The 19,517-nt window shown below is 37.0% G+C and overlaps 2 protein-coding genes across 3 annotated transcripts; one reads left to right on the plus strand and one right to left on the minus strand.

Moving 5' to 3' along the window:
- The first annotated feature begins 903 nt into the window (after positions 1 to 903).
- On the plus strand, positions 904 to 7,682 carry CCNG1 (cyclin G1). Of its 2 annotated transcripts, XM_007454775.1 has the most exons (7): positions 904 to 1,116; positions 2,196 to 2,459; positions 4,070 to 4,323; positions 4,903 to 4,981; positions 5,062 to 5,160; positions 5,387 to 5,581; positions 6,416 to 7,682. In XM_007454775.1, exons 2-6 carry the CDS (start codon positions 2,196 to 2,198, stop codon positions 5,576 to 5,578), a joined length of 888 nt encoding a protein of 295 aa, XP_007454837.1. In that variant the 5' UTR covers positions 904 to 1,116; the 3' UTR covers positions 5,579 to 5,581; positions 6,416 to 7,682. The 2 variants fall into 2 exon arrangements, with proteins under 2 accessions (XP_007454837.1, XP_007454838.1); XM_007454776.1 differs by lacking the exon at positions 904 to 1,116 and having other exon boundaries at positions 2,191 to 2,459; positions 4,906 to 4,981; positions 6,416 to 7,346.
- Positions 7,683 to 13,308: 5,626 nt separating this feature from the next.
- Positions 13,309 to 19,355, minus strand: NUDCD2 (NudC domain containing 2). The gene is made up of 4 exons (XM_007454777.1): positions 18,953 to 19,355; positions 16,378 to 16,426; positions 16,009 to 16,160; positions 13,309 to 13,803 (listed from the first exon to the last, which is right to left on the minus strand). The coding sequence occupies exons 1-4, from the start codon at positions 19,277 to 19,279 to the stop codon at positions 13,720 to 13,722; spliced, it is 612 nt and encodes a 203-aa protein (XP_007454839.1). The 5' UTR covers positions 19,280 to 19,355; the 3' UTR covers positions 13,309 to 13,719.
- Between the last annotated feature and the right edge of the window lie 162 nt (positions 19,356 to 19,517).

Here is a 19,517-nt window from a genome sequence, read left to right on the forward strand (position 1 = left end):
GGGAAAGAAAGAGGGAAGGAGTGAGTCCAGGAAGGCTTCAAGCTAACTATTTTTCCACTTATCAGGCAAAGGCTCACAATCAGAGATTAAGTTCATGGACAGCAAGTAAAAAGACTAATATTGCTTCACACACGGATCTGTGAACTCAGATTCATAAGCACTACAATTATTTTTGTCTACTTATTCCTCTTGAGTCAACCACACACCTTTCATTTTAAGCCGATGAAGAACTACCAACTTTTCTATTTCTAATTTGTTCAAAAATCAAATTCAGGAAATTGGTAGGAGACCAAGAATGTACGTAGCCCAACTCCACCCTTTGATAAATTATACAAAAAAGCAAAACAAGGCAAGGAACAAGTGATTTCCAAAGCTCACACGGAGAAACTTCTGGAAATTTAATAAACCACACCATAGAATATCCACCACCTCTCCAACTGCAGTGAAAAATCAGGCCTTTTTGTGTGTGTGTGTGGACTCAGACACTGTATTTTTAGAGAGAGCAAAAGCACTCTACTAAACCGAACGGAACGAAAACTCCCAGTACATTCTGGAACGATATTCTGGCCCGCCAGCAGAGGCCTTACCGGGCCTGGGTTGGTGCGCGCAGCGTTCAGCTCCCCCTCCTCTTCATTGAATACACTCGGGGAAATCCTCCAATGAGAGACAGTTAGAGGTAGGGGGCGTGGTATCAAGGGGCGGAGAATTTGACTCCGGGATAGTGAAAAGCGTGTGCTGATTGGCCAGACTTCTTCCCTCTACGGACCAGCCCTCTTTGGACAGCAGGAGCCATCTATCATAAGACTTACACCAATCAGCGGCGAAAATGCCTCCCATGTGCCCCTCCCACCGCAGCGAGAAAACCCCGCCCTCCAATATATTACTCAGGAGGCCAGGCGCGGCCCCTTCGGCTCCGAGCAGACCCCGAGGAGGGCAGTGTTGTCTCGGCGGCGCTGCAGAGACCTCCACCCAAGACGGCTTCCCCTCCCCGGGCCTCTCCAGTCTTGCCCGCGAGCCCTCTCGCCTCATAGGCCTCTCGGTTCTAATATCTTGGGGTGAGGTGAGAGCAGGCCCGGGGAGGGTGGTTACCGCTGAGGAGCTGCAGTCGCGATCAAGGTGAGCTCGGATTTCGGGGTTGACCTCGGAGTGCGGGTAGGGAGCAGGGTTGGGGGGCGCGGGGTGAGGGGTAGGTCTCGAGCCCTTTTCCTCGGTTAACTCTCCCCGAGCAACAAGTTCAGGCTAGTACGAGAATGGAGGGGCGGGGCCAGATGCGACCTCCTGAGATGTCTTAGTGTCTTATGGGCCCGCTCCCAGCCCAGGGGCCAAAGAGTTGGACCCTTGAAGTTTGCGGTCCACCATCTGCCCACCCTTTCCGTCGCGCAACCCTAAGGATTCTTTCTGCCTCCCTGTGTTTCGGTTGTTGGGAGGAGGGACCGTCCGTGTGTCCAGGGCTTAGCCCGTGCCCGGAGCAGGCACATAGTAGATGTTCAGTATTGTCTTAAATTAATGAAACTCCCAGATTCCTCTTGCAGGCTGGATTAGTCTCCCGCCCCCACTGCGTGCGCCCATAACTGCCTTTAAGCTTCCTTTCCTAACATCAATAAAAGTTAACAGTTACTGAGCAGTGAGTGCCAAGCACTATGCTAAACTCTTTAGTTGAATCATCTTGGTTAATCTTCACAGCCATTCAAAGAGGCAGATATTGCCTCATTTTACAGACTAGAAGTAAGCTCATTAATATTGCCCAGTGTTTATTAGGCACCTACTGTATGTGCTAAGTACCTGTGTACCTAGATGATCTCATTCATTCCTCACAAGTGTCTATGAAATAGGTAATAAACTTATACCCACTTTATGGACTAGGAATTGAGGACTAAGAAAAATGTACTAACTTGAACAGTTCACATTGTTAATAAATGGCAGAATACATGCTACCATCTAATTTCAAAGTTTGGGCATGAAGATTTGCATTTTTTTTCTTTAAAAAGGCATGGCTACTGCCCTCTAGGAACTCACAATTTAGGATGTGACCAACTGGTTGGGGAGGTGGAGAATTACAGATGGCATTTTGCAGTGACTTAGATTCACTAATAGCATTGAGGGAGGGGAGACTTGTGTTATATAATGCACCTGGCACAACACAAGGCAGGAAGGGCTGTTCTTTCACTCCTTTCTGGGCTTTGTTCTATATATAGATGATAGAGGTACTGACAACAACTGACTCTCAGAAACTGCTATACCAGCTGAATGCCCTGTTGGAACAGGAGTTGAGATGTCAGCCAAAGGTCTGCGGCTTGAGACTAATTGAATCTGCACACGATAATGGCCTTAGAATGACTGCAAGACTGAGGGACTTTGAAGTAAAAGATCTCCTTAGTCTAACTCAGTTCTTTGGCTTTGACACGGAGACATTTTCTCTAGCTGTGAATTTACTGGACAGATTCCTGTCTAAAATGAAGGTATGTCTAAAGCTACATTACCCTGAGTATTTCGTGGTTTTGTTCAATGTGTTTTGGAGGTGGTATTGCTAGCTTTGGGCTGGTATTCATAACTTTTTTTGTTTTCAGCAAGTAGCCAAAACATTATGGTAATTCTGTGTACTACAGCACTGATGAAATCCTTCCTTTTAATTAAGAGTGATGCATCATTTATTCAACTTACCTTCTGACATTGAAAAGTAGTCTAATATCAATTAATTGCAGAGTCTCCCAGTAGGAGAGTTGGCTGTTGTTTTTAAAAGTCTTTTTTGATAGGTTGGGTGTTTTCATTAATTTACTGTTGTTTCTAAATTTTAAGAAATGTGTTAGAGGCAGAATGCTAGATTGGGGGTTAAGAATTAGACTATATTTCTCTTTTTTTTCCTTTTTGTTGATGCTGTCAACCATCTGGTCATAGACTATATTTCTTGATCTCTATTCATATAGAATAAAGTTCTAATTGTTTTAGCCTTAAATTTACCCAAGTCGTGCTTATGCTTGTCATTTCCAGCCTAAGTTTGCATATAATAGAGAGAGATCTTCTGAAGGAGCATTTATATATAGTTATTTCCCTGTATTGGATAAGCAGGACATCTGTGTAACTTTCAGAGCTTAATTGTTACAAATACATCTGACTTCTCTGTGTGCCAGTGGTCATTGGTAGATAATGAAATAACGAGACAGTTAAAATGCAGCTCATCTTTTAGTCCTCAGTTCCTAACAGAATGCATCATATATGGGAGGAACTCAATGTGTATTGAATGGTTCAAGAAACTTTTTCAATAGCCTAATTAAACAACTCTTTAGACACCATGTGCAGGCACTACCTTTGACTATAAATGTTACATAGATGAAATACATCTATCCCTTAAGTGTATTATAATCTTAGTGGCAATAATGTTTGCACTGATAACTATTATATAGTACAAGGAATAATAAGAAAAATAATTACATTATACCTCAAAAGAGGCATAAATGTATTGCTGAAGGGGTTCTAAGAAGAGGAGAGCAGAAATACTGGTAAAGGCTTCATAAAGTTTCCGTTGAGCGGAACTTAAAGTGGACAGAATTTTGACTGACAAATTTTGTAGACATTCAGAAAATGATGAATAAATTTAAAATACTGGTAGTGAATAGAGCTTTACAGGCAGAGTAAACAGTACGTGCTGTAGTATTTTAAAATATTTTACATGTGTTACTACAAAGAAAACAGCCTGGAAAAATACAACACTCTGGAAAGAAATTTTATGTATAAGCTGTAAGGTATTTCAGTCCTCATATAAGCCTTTGACCTAGTAGCTTATTGCTTATCGTTCTGCACTGATTTAAACAAACCAAAAGAAGTAAGAATTGTTATGTGCTGAAGCCACACATTACACTGAAACTTAGTCTGTTTACTCAAAAATTGGTTCCAAGTGGGTACATATGGTTAAGAGGCTACAGCTGAGGTATCAGTGGATCTTGTTACGTCCTTCACAGCTGAGAAATATACCTCAGAGATACATTTTCGAAGTGATAGGTTGAGTTCTAGATTATCCTTTATGTTTTTTTAACTGAAATAAGGTAAAGACATGGACTTACTGTCTTTTTAGGTACAGCCCAAGCACCTTGGGTGTGTTGGACTGAGCTGCTTCTATTTGGCTGTAAAATCAATAGAAGAGGAAAGGAATGTCCCATTGGCAACTGACTTGATCCGAATAAGCCAGTATAGGTTCACAGTTTCAGACTTGATGAGAATGGAAAAGATTGTGTTGGAGAAGGTGTGTTGGAAAGTCAAAGCTACTACTGCCTTTCAGTTTCTACAACTCTATTATTCACTTCTTCAAGAGAACTTGCCATATGAAAGGTATGTGATCTTTGTTTTTAACAAAGCAGATTTGAAAATCAGAATGATGTTGTCCGGATGTTAAATAAAATCAGTATCCTGGGAGAATTCCAATCAAAATAAGTAAAGTGACAGCTAAGCTCCTTGAGTTTCACTTCACTCTCCAGCAGAAGTGAGAAGACTTTCAGTCAAAAGTAGCTTCTTAAAGTCTGTGAATTCTAAAGATGGACCTTTCAACTTTTTTTAAATTACGTTTTCCATTTATAGACAAGTTAACTTATAGAACCTAGTAGGTAAGCATCTAACACAGATGTATGGAGAAAGGAACTTCAGATTCAAAAATAGATTTATTAAAATGAAAAGAAACCTTGGGAGTTGTAGCATGATACTTTTTTTTGGCCCAAATCAGTTAAAATTCATATATGGTATCCCTAAGAAGTTAATGTTTCTGAAGGAAGGGAAATTCTTTACTTCAAATAATTCACTTTCTATGATAAGTGTGCATAAACTTCACTTTAAAATTGACTTATTTTTCTAAAAATTTCTTTTCACTTGATGTAAAATTATCTATATAAAATTAATTTCATTTTCTTTTTAAAGGAGGAATAGCCTTAATTTTGAAAGACTAGAAGCTCAACTTAAGGCATGCTACTGCAGGATCATATTTTCTAAAGCAAAGGTAAATATTTTATAAAGATTAAACCTATTTATATACCTACTTTTATATTCAACATTTACTTTAAAATTTATCTCTTTTAGCCATCTGTGTTGGCATTGTCTATCATTGCCTTGGAGATCCAGGCACAGAGGTGTGTAGAGTTAACAGAAGGAGTAGAATGTCTTCAGAAACATTCCAAGGTATGTCCAGGTCATAGCCTAAATCCTGTTGACAGCTGTAAAAGAAACTAAACCACTTGTTCCTAAAGTAAAATGAGATGTCCTGTGTTTATTTGAAACTTAAGTAGCTTATCCTCAAATTTTTTTGATGAGGAAACACACGTGTTAATAAGATTGCAATTATTACTATAATTAAATACTGTAGGACTTTTATTTTAAGGAATATATTTTTTTAATTTATGCACAGATCAATGGCAGAGATTTGACTTTCTGGCAAGAGCTCGTATCCAAGTGTTTAACTGAATATTCATCAAACAAGTGTTCCAAACCAAATGTTCAGAAGTTGAAATGGATTGTTTCTGGGCGTACTGCACGGCAACTGAAGCATAGTTACTACAGAATAACCCACCTTCCAACAATTCCTGAAATGGTCCCTTAATTGGTAAATTTGGTTCATAGTTTTTCTCCATGTAGAGAGACTTTTCTAATGCTATAATTTTCTTCTGCAATTCAAGAATTTAAAACTGCATTATTTTTTTTAAAAAATGGATTTGGACTAGCAGAGGGGAAAATGACTTGCCTCATCTAGTCAGCTAGTATTTGAGGGCATTTACTACATTCAGGGTACAACACCCTAAGAGTAAGGAATTCTCTTAACCTTTAATATATATGTTAGCCATTTCATTAAATTTTCAGCTTAAAAAGCAGCATCCTTAATAACCTGAACTTTAAAAGTAGCACTAAAACAGTATTTTTTTTTTTTTTTAATTTCACATCATTTTGCTGTATGTAGACTTAGGCTTTGGCTTATTTAAAGTTAACACGAGCCTGAGTGAGGGAGCAGGACCAAAAGTTTGAACCATACATTGAACTAATTTGAGACTGTTAGCTTATTAGCAAAATCAGTATGAACTTGGGTATTGTACTTAAAAAGTAAGTTGTGGCAGGTGGTATTCACATTGAGTGTCTAGAAACTGCCAGGATGTCTCAACTGTATAGTGTATCAGTATACCTCTCAACTGTATGTGTATCATTGCTGTAGTAGTTGAACACTGGAAAGTATTTACATGCATAAAAAATGTAAGCCTCCTCACAAATATATGATACATTCTCGCCATCTAAGTTTAATTCATATTGGTGATTTCTTCCTACTCAAAACTAAATATTAACATAGAACACATCTGCATAAGATGTGATTATGAGTCTTAGATATTTTAACAGGTAGTAATATTTGTGTTTGGCAGACTTCTGGTAACTTGATTTTTTTGTTTATTAGGATTCTTACAGCAACAAATAACTCTTCTGAAGCCTTTCTCCACAATCCTGAGCTGTGGATTCCATAATGTTATAACGGATTTAAGCTGTGAAGCCTCAAAACATCACAAGTAGATTAACATTGGTGTTCTCAGATTTGGGAAAACTGCCTAATTAACATTACCCTATAGTGGAATTACTCACATTTGAATTCACCTGTGAAGCATACAAATCAAAGCTAACAGCATAAATGTGAAATGCTAATGACAAGCCTGGGAAGGTAAACTGTGAATCTTCATTTCTAACATTGATCCAACTTTCTGTATTGGGTCAATATATTGTATTTAGGTGGTGTTAAAAATGGTAACCTACTTAATTTAAATTTAAACTTTAAATTTAAATATGAGGTTCACATCAAAACCACCACTTCACAAATGCACTTTTAAGGCATAATAAGGGTCAGTATTCTAGGCAGTGAAAATGGTTTCTTGGCACCCATAACGCAAGTAATGTATAATCCAGAGATGTGGACTTTATTGCTACATGGGAGTCACATTTAAATTTGAGGGCATTTTATATAAAGCAAAACTACAGACCTATTAATTTCAGCATATTAAGTTATCTTTAATATTTTTCTAGAAAACAGGTGATATTCATATCCATGATTTAAAAAGTTTTATACAAAATTTACTGCCTCAGTCTAGTCCCATCTAGAAAATTAGTTTTTATTGTAGTAGTAACTCAAATTAATGTCACTCTGAAAACTTTCTGATTTAACACTCCAGAAGTTTTTACGAAGCACTGTTTTTATGAAACTGTCATTGCTTCTAATTTAGAGTTTTGCTTAAAAGGGAGAGAATATACTTTCATTAATTGCCCCTACTGTGCCAAAAGAAAGTATTAAGAAAGGTAAGTAGGCATCTTCATAATTATAAGGTTGCTGAGGTAGCGTTCAGGATTTCAGTGAACCTAAGGAGATCTACTGTGTTAAAGTGTTGTAAACAGTTAGTATAATGTGTAGCCTGAATCCATCCAGGATGGCTGTACCCAAATTTGACATCATGTTATGGGGAGATACACATTGGAAAATAAACCAAAGAACCACAGTGTATCTCACACTTTTGTAAACCATGTTTTATGGATAACTTTCCAGTTTTCCCAAAAGACTGATAAATTTCAATATTTTGAATACATCAGTGTTAATTTTGAGTTGGCAGAGGTAACCTAACCAACTACCATTATGTTTTGGTACTAAGGGATATACCTTTCAATAAAGTTACTGAAATGCATTCCTTTGCTGGGTGGTTTTCTATTTGTTTCTCTTCTAATTTAATTAACTATTTTGGCACAGTGATAATAGAACCACAATAAAAAGCTGTCCTCACTCACTATATTTAAATTTAGCACTAAAGTAAGATGCATTGTAGAAGAAACAAAATTTCTTATAAGAGTATGGCTATTACCTAATTGACACTTTCCTTTCTAATGTTTTTTTAAAGATAGACACAAGATGATGACAATTAAATATGCTTAATATGCATTAAAAAGTCAGTGTTTATACACTATTGGTCACTTTTATTATTTAGATTCATCACTACTGTGGCTATCCATAATATAAATTCACCCTCAGATTCAGCCCACCTGAAGTTCTGTGCAACCCTATTATCTAATTAAACAGTATTCCAGCAAGTGGTTGTTAATCTGCTTAGATCACTTGTTAATTATTATTATTGGAACTGAAACAATATATGACTTTGAACTGTTCATGTTTAAACTAACAAGATATAAAGTAGACGTTGTACAGAATTACTGGTGAAAGAAAAACTTTTATAAAAGAAGGTTCCTGGGCTTCCCTGGTGGCGCAGTGGTTGAGAGTCCACCTGCCGATGAAGGGGACACGGTTCGTGCCCTGGTCTGGGAAAATCCCACATGCCGTGGAGTGGCTGGGCCCGTGAGCCATGGCCGCTGAGCCTGCGCGTCCAGAGCCTGTGCACCACAACAGTGAGAGGCCCGCGTACCACAAAAAAAAAAAAAAGAAGGTTCCTTTGGTATTTGACTCAGGTTAGATTTATTTAATAATCCCTCTTTTCACAAGTGCTGTTTTTAAAAAGGGACCTGAACCTTCTATGTGTTTCTAATTATGTGACATACTTTCTAAAAACTAGACATTTCTGATCTAACATTTGTGGTTAACAATGATAGTTTTTACTGTCAGGTACTATTGTCAGATGTTTTAGATGAATCATCTCATGTAATCCTTAATCCTACAAACTGAATGAGATTATCCCAATTTACAAATGAACCAGAGCCAAGGAACAGGTAAGTGATAAGCCCAAGGTCATACACCTGTACTAGGATGTGTGATTCAAATCCAGGCAATTCTGACTCGGAGGCTATGCTCTTAACCTCTCTGCACATTACTTCCCAATATAGATTAAATGGACTCATGTGAAATTGTATCAAAATTACCAGGAATAAAGAGGGACATTAAAAAATGATAAAAGAATCAATTCACCAAGACATGACACTCTTAAATATGTATGCACCTAACATGAGAGCTTAAAAATACAAGAAGTAAAAACAGCAGTGAAAGGAGAAATGAACAAACCTTCAATTACACTTGGAGACTTAAACACTCCATTCAGTAATGTATAGAACTACTAGAAAATCAGCAAGGACATAGAAGGACTGAAAAATACCAACAACCAAATAAAAAATCATTTACAACAGCTCCAGAAAATGAACACTTAGGAATAAATCTAACAACAGATGTACAGGTTCTATAAGCTGAAAACCATAAATGCTGATGATCTATATCAAAGAGGTGCTAAATGAAGATGCCCCATGTTCATGGATCAGAAGACATGCTATTCCAGTGGAAACTCCAACAGGACTTTTTGTTATACAGACTAGCTGATTCTAAACTTTACACAGAAAGGCAAAGAAAACACAGCCAAAACAATTCTGAAGAATTAAGTTGAAGGAATCATGCTACCCAATTTTAAGACTTGCTTTAAAGCTACAATTGTCAAGACAGTGTGGTATTGGTGAAGGGAAAGACACACAGATCAATGGAACAGAATACTGAGACCAAAAACAGACCCATATAAATAGCAATTGATTTTTGAGAAAAGTGCAAAAAAAAAGTTAATGGAGAATGAATACCCTTTCCAACAAATGATTTTGAAACTAGACATCCATATGCAAAAAAATAAACCACCTATATTTCACAGCTCTTACAAAAAATAAAATAGGTCACAGATCTAAATGTAAAAGATAAAATTATAAAACTTTTAGAAGAAAACATTGGAAAAAAGTCCTCATAACCTGGGATTACAAAATTCTTAGACATGACACCAAAAGCATGATGAATTAAACTTCATCAAAATTAACATTCATGCTTCAAAAGTCACCATCAAGAAAGTGAAAAAACATATATAAAAGGAGAAATTATATGCAAATCACATATCTGATAAAGGACTTTTGTGCAGAATATATAAAGAACTCTCATATCTCAATAATAAAAAGGCAGATAACCCATTAAAAAATGGGCAAAGGATCTGAATGGACATTTCTCCAAGGAAGATACACAAATGGTCAATAAGTACAAGAAAAGATGCTCAACATAATTAGCAATCAGAGAAATGTAAATCAAAACCACAATGTGATACAATTCCATATTCACTAGGATAGCTAGGATCCAAAAGTCACATAACACATGTTAGCAAAGATGTGGAGAAACTGGAACTCTCATATACTGCTGGTGGGAATGTAAAATGGTGTAGCCACTTTGCAAAACAATCTAGCAGTTCCTCAAATAATTAAACAGTTTCCATAAAACTTGAAATTCCACTCCTAGGTAAGAAATGAAAATACAGATGCACACAAAAATTTGTACTTGAATGTTTATAGCAGAATTATTCACAGTAGCCAAAAGGTGGAAACTTCCCAGATGTCCATCAACTGGCAAATGGATAAATATGTGGTAGTCATAAATGGAGCATTATTTAGCCAGCCAAAAAGAATGAAGCACTGACACATACTAGAACATGGATGAACTTCTAAAACATTGTGCTAAGTCAAAGAAACCAGAAACAAAAGACCACACTATGATTCCAGGTACATGAGATATCCAGAACAGAGAAATCTATGTGATGGAAAGTAAATTATTGGTTGCTTCAGGGGGTTGGGTGTCTGTGCATGGTTGGGTGGGGTGATAGTTAAAAAGTATGGATTTGGTGGGGGGTTTTTTCTGAGGCGATGAAAATTAAAGTTGACGATGGTGATGGTTGAACTTAATGTGACTATCCTAAAAACCACTGAATTATACACTTTAAATGAGTAAAATGTATGGTATGTGAATTATCTCAAAGCTATGTTTTTAAAAGATTATATATGATTCTATTTAAATGGAGATCTTGAAAAAAAAATATTGAGGCAGAGACTAAATCAGTGGACTCCAGGGTTTGAGGCTAGGAGTAGGGTGTAACTATAAAGAGAAAGCATGAAGGAGTTTTTGGGCTGACTGAACCAGTCAATTTCCTGATTTTGGAGGTGTTTACACATAACTTTACATAATTTAAAATTCACAAAACTACAAACAAAAAAAGTTGATTTTACTGTATGTTTATTCAAAATATTAAAATTTTTAATGTCACATAGATAAGCCAATTAAAGGAAAAATGCCTCTTCCCCAACAACTCATTCCTAAAGTTATCGGGTAAAATGAACATCATAGGTATCTTGCCGAAGGGTGTGGTTGGGCTGCAGCGGCCCAGAGTGGGGCATTAGGATCCAAGTAGGTGAGGTGGGTTATCTCTGCTTGGCATAGGGTTTTGGAGCCTGAGCAGTGAGAAAGGTATTCGCATGGGAAGATGACCTAGAATAGTGAACCAAATATATTAAGGATAATAGGGATCAGGTATCTCACTGTTGAAAGGAGTTCTATACAAAGGGAGAGAGCAAAAATGAACCCCATGGGATCAGAAATGAAAGTTTTAAGTGTGAACTCATGGTTTTCAATATATACATAAATATAAAAATACAGATGTAAATATATGCATAATAAACACACACCAACAGCAACTACTCACTAACACATAGAACCTGGCTTCTAAACACCATTCTTCACTAGAGAACCAGGGCTCCTGGGAAAAATGGCTGATTCTTGTGCTAGGGGAGGGAAAGCAATAATAAGTCTGGTATATCTTATGCCAGAGAATAAGAAGTTGCTCAAATAATGATGGGGACATGTCAAAAGGGCATAGAAGCCACCTACAATGACCTTCCACTGGCCGAATCCAGAAAAAATTTTGAGGATCAAAGTAATGGGAATAATAGATTTTAACCCAATGAATAAAGTGGAAATCATGAGTATATACAGATAAATTTAAAGTTTGATGAGAAACAAGGTGGTACTTTTGAAACTACATCACACAAAATACTTAAACATGAAAAGAATAGCTTTATAGTGGAGAAGACTGACAGACACCACTTAATCAATGATCTAAGTACAGTCGTCCCTCAGTATCCACAGGGTATTGGTTCCAGCATCTCCCTCGTACACCAAAATCCAGATGCTCAATAATATGACATAGTATTTGCATATACCCTACCCACATCCATCCCACAATACTTTAAATCATCTCTAGATTACTTATAATACCTAATACAATGTAAATGCTATGTAAATAGTTGTAAACAACATAAGTGCCATGTAACTAATTGCCTGTTGCAAGGCAAATTCAAGTTTTGCTTTTTGGAAGTTTCTGGATTTTTTTTTTTTTTTTTTACTATTTTCTATCCTTGGTTGGTTGAATCTGAGAATTTGAAACCCACACATATGGCAGGCCAACAGTAAACACTATCAGAAAAAGGACAAATTGAAACCAATAACTTAGGATACAGAAAGAACACAGCATTACTCCTGCAACAGTCCTGTCAAAGATTCATAACCTGATTCTAATCATGAAGAAATATCAAACAAAATTCACAATGACAGAGGTGTACAAAACTAGCCTTTAATCTTCAAAAGAGCCAAGGCTATAAAAGTCAAGGTTAAAATGAAGACTTGTTCCAGTTTGAAGCAGACTAAAGACCCTGATATTAAAGGCAAGGCATGGGGAATTCCCTAGCAGTCCAGTGGTTAGGACCTAGCACATTTTCACTGATGGCGGCCCAAGTTCAATCCCTGGTCAGGGAACTAAGATCCCACAAGCCATGTGGCACAGCAAAAAAATAAAATAAAGGCAAGGCATGATTGTAACTGGACCCTTTTGCTATAAAGAACATTACTGGGACAATAAGTAAACTTGAATGGAATGAAGGTCCAAGGATTAGGTGGTCATAATGTGTCAATGCTACTTTCCTGATTTTAAAGATTGTATTGTAGCTATGTAGCAGCATGTCCTTCGAGGTGATAGGGAATCAAGTTATCAACTTACACACAAACCTGAAGAGTCAGGAAGAAAACAATTCTGTGTACTTGTAACTTTTCAATACATTTAAGACTCTTTAAAATATTTAAAATTAGAAAAGACATAAAAAGGATGAAGTAAAACTTCAAGACAATTCTTACCTATATGTCTGGATCACTGGAGATCAAAATGATGTCACTGATTTATAACCACTGACTATAATTTGTTTTTGTCACTAACAAAGGATTCACCCAATAACCATATTCACTTCACCAATTCTCTTTTGCACTAATCTATTCTTATTGATAGGTTTTTAACTATTTTTCAACTTCTTGACTTAAAGGCATCTCTCAAGGAATAATATATTAATTCAGAAATTTTCAGTAACTCTTAAAATTAACTCAGAATATATCTGTGGACTGTTTTTTCCTTTCTGAAAATTTTTTCCAGTAATATTTTCCTTGTATGAACTGGTACACTTAGACAAAGGGGTACACAATTCCTATTTAGAAAAGTTTATTGAACATTATTCCTGCATCACACTTATTGAAAGAAAAACTTAATTTTCCCTGATGGTACCCCGTCATTTCACATGATCTATACCCTAAAGATTTTTGTATTAAAAATACAGGTTAAATATGAAATTAGTAAAATGCAGCATATAAAACTTCATGCTGAGCAAAAACAAGTCCAAAAAAAAAGTTACCGTATATCAACAGAATAGTTCCTACAGTATTTAAGATGTTTCCTATGTAACTCATTTGAATGCAATTTTTAGAACCATATTTAAATATATTTTGCAATTTGTTAACTGCAGACATTCACATTTTTCTTCCACCACATAATCTGTTCGTTTCATTAAGTTGGCAACATCTGCTAGGATCCACAAAATGCAGCAAGAAGGTGGCAGTTATTTCTCAAGATTTGAGAAATCTGGTCCACCTTTAGTGTAGTTTCCTGAGATTTCTGCTCCACTGAAGTCAAAACCAGGATTCTGAAAAATATGAAAAAAAAAAATTATAAAACTTATAAGGAAAAATATAAGTAACCCAAAAGGAAAATGGTAAAAAGATATAAACCAGCAATTGACAAAAAAGGAAATCCAAATGGACAATAAACATGTGAAAAGATATCAAACCTCACTGTAATCACCAAAGTGGAACCTAAAACTATGAGGTACTTTTTCAACTTTCATATTTACAAATATTTAGAAGATCAATATGCACATTACAATGTTGACAAGTGTATGGGCAAACATATACTTTACCATCAGTGTATAAACAGATTTTTAATAACTAGCATTTTTTGAGAGCTTATTACATGCCAGGCAGGGTTCTAAGAGCTATATATATTTTAAAATACTCAGTCCTCACGACAATCTTATGGAGTAAGTAAGTACTGCCTCAGCCTTCAGTATTTTTAGAGGCATTTCATTTATTCAACAAACATCTATTGAGTTCCTACTGTTTAGAAGACACCATGAGAGGCATGTGGAATTTAAGAATGAACAAAATAGACAAAGATCCATGTTCTGGTGGAGATTACATTCTAACAGGAGGAGACAAATAATAAACCCTAAATTACCTAGAGCAGGGGTCAGCAAGCTTTTCTGTAAAGAGCCAGGTAGTAAATACTTTAGGCTTTGAAGGTCATATAGTCTCTGTCATAACTACTTAATTCTGCTGTGGCTATATGAAAGACAATACACAAACAAATAAGCATAGATGTGTTCCAGTAAAACTTTCCTTCAAAAACAGGCAGTGGGCTGGATTTGACCAGTAGCCATAGTCTGCCAACCCCATGATCTAGTGTGTTAAAAGTTCCTAAGTGCTATAGTATAGGAAAAAAAAAAAAGAAGAAAAGTAGGGCAAGTAAGGAAAATGAGGAGATTAGAGTATTTAAATAGAATGATCAAAGTATGTTTCATTGAGAAATGACTTGAAAACAGTAAAGAAATTAGCTAAGCTTTGGGAGAAGACCATTGCAGTCAAAAGGCCAGGCATGTTTAATGAACAGCAAAAAGGCCAGTATGACTAGAGCAGAATGAATGAGGGGGGCAGTAGTAGGAGAGGAAGTCAGAGACACCATGGAGGACCAGACCAATTAGAGCCTTGTAAAAGACTTTGTCTTCTACTTGAGTGAAAGAGTTCTGAGAAGTGATATAATCTGACATGCATTTTAAAAGGACTGCTCTAACTGCTATTTTCAGAAGACAGTAGCTTGGCAAGGGTAGAGGTAAAGAGAACAATTAAAAGGTCATTAGAGTAACCCAGGCAAGACGTTAGAGGTGGTGCAGGTGAGAATGGTAGTAGAGTTGGTGGTGATGAGTGGTCAAATCCTGAATATATCTAGAAGGCCATGCCAGTAAGGTTTCCTGACAATTGGAGAGGGTGTGAGAGAGAGAGGAATGGAGGATGATTCCCCAGATTTTTTTGATCTGAACCAGTTTCCATCACGTGAGGGGAGAAGGCCATAGGTAGGACAAATGCGGGAGGGAAATTAGGGAGTTCACATTGGACATGTTGAGTTTGACATGTCTATCAGACAGAAAAGTGAAGATGTTAAATAGGCAGCTGGATGTGCAAGTCCAACATTCAGGAGAAAAGTCCAGGCCAGAGACATACGTTTCGGAATCACCATCGTACAGATGAAATTATCCATCAAAACTTTAACAGTGGTTTGATCCAGTAATAATTCTCCCATATATCTATCTTAAAGGAAAATTTGAATATTTTCAGAGATGAAAGTACAAACTGTATGAAATAGACACAATCAGGGAAATCTAAATCTCATCAAAGAGGAAACAGCTAAATAATAACGATACACTCAAACTAGGGAACACACTAAAGCAGTTAAAAGTAATGAATTTTATCTGTATGTACTAGTAGGGAAAAAGACCGAAAACATTTTTTTTTTTTTTTGGCTGCACTGGGTCTTAGTTGCAGCACTCAGCATCTTTGTTGCGGCATGTTTAGTTGTGGCATGCAGGCTCCTAGTTGTGGCATGAGGACTTCTTAGTTGAGGCATGCAAATCCATATATAGAAAGACCAGTCATTTTTCTAACATTTAACTTTAAAAATTTCTTTGAAGAATTTTAGTAATTTTTTAAAACCACATTTGAGTTTTAATTTCAAATAATAATTATTCTATGAATTTAAGATGTTTAACTATACACATTCATACATTCATCTGACTTACTTCTTTCTGGAATCTCTCTAAGGTAAGTTTTCTTTGCATTTGGTCTTGCACCCAAGGATCAGCTGCATATCCAGATTCTAGAAGAGAAGTCCAACAATTTGCCGCATCTCTCTTTGTCTTTGTAAGAACAATACGGACCATTTTTCTATCCTCTAAACAAACAAACAAAAAATCACAAAGAAATCAGAGTTAATCATTAATTTGTATTTTCAAAAATCATTAGGGAATCTTGACATACAATTGTTTTCAATACATTTCTTTTACTATACCTTGCAAAGCTGCAAATCTACAGCAGGGAGAAACATACTAATTTCCAAGACAAAATTAATTTTTAAAAAGATTCTAAGAAATATAATAGATTACCCTTACCCAGAGTCCATGTTCCCTCATCAGCTATTGTAGAATCAAAGAGTTTGCCCTGAAAAATAAACATATGAGTACTAAAAATAAAGAAATTCCATTAATTTTCATAAAGTTTTCATGATTTAAGACTTACCTTACTTCCCATCTAATCCACATATAATTACTTAATTTGTTTAGAGTAGGGAGATCATATTTTATACCATTTCAACACACTGATAGGTGCTCAACCCTAAGTTCCCTCCTAGCGAGTGAAGCAGAACCTAGTTTACACTAAGGAATATATACTACGACAAAGAACACAGGGCTCTCTACAGAAAGATCAGGGCTCCTTAATTTTTAGAAGATGAAGAAATACTACTGATCACTGATTGGCCAAATGTGAAGTTAATATCTGAAATGCTTTAACTTTACCAACTATAATAAACTACAAGAAGAGCTCTCCTGTGGATATTAAGAAGAAATGATGTCTTTTAAAATAAACTTTTAAAAAACTAAAAACAGAACTACCATACAACACAGCAGTCCCACTATTGGGCATATACCCTGAGAAAACTGTAATTCAAAAAGAGTCATGTACCACAGTGTTCACTGCAGCTCTATTTACAATAGCCAGGATATGGAAGCAACCTAAGTGTCCATTGACAAATGGATATAGAAGATGTGGCACATATATACAATGGAATATTACTCAGCCATAAAAAGAAACAAAACTGAGTTACTTGTAGTGAAGTGGATGGACCTAGAGTCTGTCATACAGAGTGAAGGCATAAAAAGAAAAACAAATACCGTATGCTAACACATATATATGGAATCTTAAAAAAAAAAAAAAAGGTTCCGAGGAACCTAGGGGCAGGACAGGAATAAAGGTACAGACGTAGAGAATGGACTTGAGGACACGGGGAAGGGGAAGGGTAAGATGGGACGAAGTGAGAGAGTGGCATGGACATATATAAACTACCAAATGTAAAATAGATAGCTAGTGGGAAGCAGCCGAACAGCACAGGGAGATCAGCTCAGTGCTTTGTGACCACGTAGAGGGGTGGGATAAGGAGGGTGGGACAGAGCCGCAAGAGGGAGGAGATATGCGGATATATGTTTACGTGTAGCTGATTCACTTTGTTATAAAGCAGAAACTAACACACCATTGTAAAGCAATTATACTGCAATAAAGATGTTAAGAAAAATAAAATAAAAAAATAAAACTGGTTCAATCTCTTTGTAGGGCAATTTAGCATTAAAAAAATTTTAAAGCACATTCTGTACATCTGAGGTCAGATGAGCTGTCACTGATTTTTCAGAAACTTGTTTTAAGAAAGAACTAAGCAAAATATAAGTTTAAAAGAGAATGCATCTGCTAAAATCCATTTTGATTTGTTGTAGGAAATGAAATTAAAATGTCACAGTAAAAAAAGAAAACACATTCTTTTCATGTCAATACCAGTGGAAAAAAATCCTACTTGTCTAAAATCCTGGAGTTAGAGTTATTGCTAAATTCCCTAAGCTACTGCAAATTAACTAAATTTACTAAAGTAAATTTGAAGTGTAATATTAAATCACCGTTCAGTAAACCGCACAAAATTGCACAACTATTCAGAAAGGTCATCAAGATCCAAGCTGACATAAATCAATGTCTTTCACATGAACCTTCCTTTTCTCTGAGGCACTCAAAACGCTTTCCTATAAAATAATAACTAACACGTAGTGTGAGCTTATTACATACCAGTCACTACTTACTCCAAGCTCTTCACTCACCATGCTATGCTGAAAACAATCCTGAGAAAGGTACTATAATTACCCCACTTTGTGGATGAAGGCTGAAACAATGAATAATCTCTTGCCCAAGGTTACAAAACTGGAAAAATGACAAAGCCAGGTATCTTACCAAGTAGTATCTCTTGACCATTACACAACACTGCCATCAAATATCTTGGGCATCTAATCTGAGAAAGAAATCTAACTTCAACTTAACTGAATTTAACTATTTAACAAGGAAAAAAATGGGTACCAGATCCAAAGGGTAATGATGAGAATAAAAGGGATATTATTTTCTTCACAACCTCTTGACACTGCTTAACCACTCCACAAACGAGAATTTTTCTAATTTCAGATGAGAAAATAAATCACCTGACATCACTTTCGAAACCTCGTCCTGACATCTTTATCCTTTATTTTCATCTTTATTTTCCTAGAACTGCCTAAATATTTATTAGTTTAATTATGACTCCCTACAAGAGCACAACTTCCCTTGAGTGCGGGAACATTATCTGGCTCGTTCACCGCTGTCCTACTACCACCGAGATCAGTGCCTAGAAGAAAGTATAGGTACAAGTATTTGTTCCTTCAACGATCTAGTTAAGCAGTTCTCAGCTGAAGACCCGCAGAGGAACAAAAGAAACAGCTTCATCTGGCTTAGAAACAAAGCCAGGAAAAGTGGCGTACTCAAATTCCCACCTCAACTCAGGACTGGCCCTGAGGGCGGGGTCTCCGCAGACCAGTCTTTCCAAGGAAACTATGAACTCTAGCACTCAGAGATTTGAGGGGGCCGGGAAGAAACTGAGCACAAGCCCCAACCTGCCGCTACCTTGAGTATCTCGCGGCCCCCCACGGCCAGCGCCACATGCCGGCTCTGCAGGCCGCACTGAATATCCTGGGCGCGAGTGCCTGGCGGCACCTGAACTTCAATGAACACCTCCTCCAAGGTCTGGTACCACTGGCCCCACGGTGTTGCGCACGGAACCACGCCACTGCGCTCCTCAAACGGGGCTGACATACTCCAGTCGCCTCTTGACCGCGGTGGCACCGAGCGAGCTGAGCGCACGCACGGAATATCCGCGTTCGAGCCACGCCACGGCTTCTCCGCTCGGGTCACTGCACATGCGCAGGAATGTAACCTGAAGTCTCCGCTCATGTTCGTTTTTCCCTTTCAGGGGCCATTTAGGACGCTGGCAGGACCCAGGTTTAACGAACTGAAATCCGGAAAAGTTTACATCCAAGGAACGACGGGAGAGAGCTGGAACCAGTAACGTCAGAATTCATTACACCACCACCAACATGACGTCAAAAGCGACTGAAAATTTTTTGATGTGAACTGCGCTTGCGCAAATGCTGCTGCTGGTTAGTTAAAATTGAGTAACGCCAGTAGGGGT

This window comes from Lipotes vexillifer, unplaced genomic scaffold (genome assembly GCF_000442215.2).
Source record: "Lipotes vexillifer unplaced genomic scaffold, Lipotes_vexillifer_v1.1 scaffold497, whole genome shotgun sequence".
NCBI lineage: Eukaryota > Metazoa > Chordata > Mammalia > Artiodactyla > Lipotidae > Lipotes > Lipotes vexillifer.

Bases quoted from the DNA above. Each gene is read 5' to 3' on its own strand.
- CCNG1 (XM_007454775.1), top strand. From the start codon at position 2,196: ATGATAGAGGTACTGACAACAACTGACTCTCAGAAACTGCTATACCAG. The intron at 4,324-4,902 runs GTATGTGATCTT...TTCTTTTTAAAG, and splicing joins GAGAACTTGCCATATGAAAG to GAGGAATAGCCTTAATTTTG. The intron at 4,982-5,061 runs GTAAATATTTTA...TATCTCTTTTAG, and splicing joins TCATATTTTCTAAAGCAAAG to CCATCTGTGTTGGCATTGTC.
- NUDCD2 (XM_007454777.1), bottom strand. From the start codon at position 19,279: ATGAGCGGAGACTTCAGGTTACATTCCTGCGCATGTGCAGTGACCCGA. The intron at 16,427-18,952 runs GTAGCGGCAGGT...TTTATTTTTCAG, and splicing joins GGGGCCGCGAGATACTCAAG to GGCAAACTCTTTGATTCTAC. The intron at 16,161-16,377 runs GTAAGGGTAATC...TTGTTTGTTTAG, and splicing joins TGAGGGAACATGGACTCTGG to AGGATAGAAAAATGGTCCGT.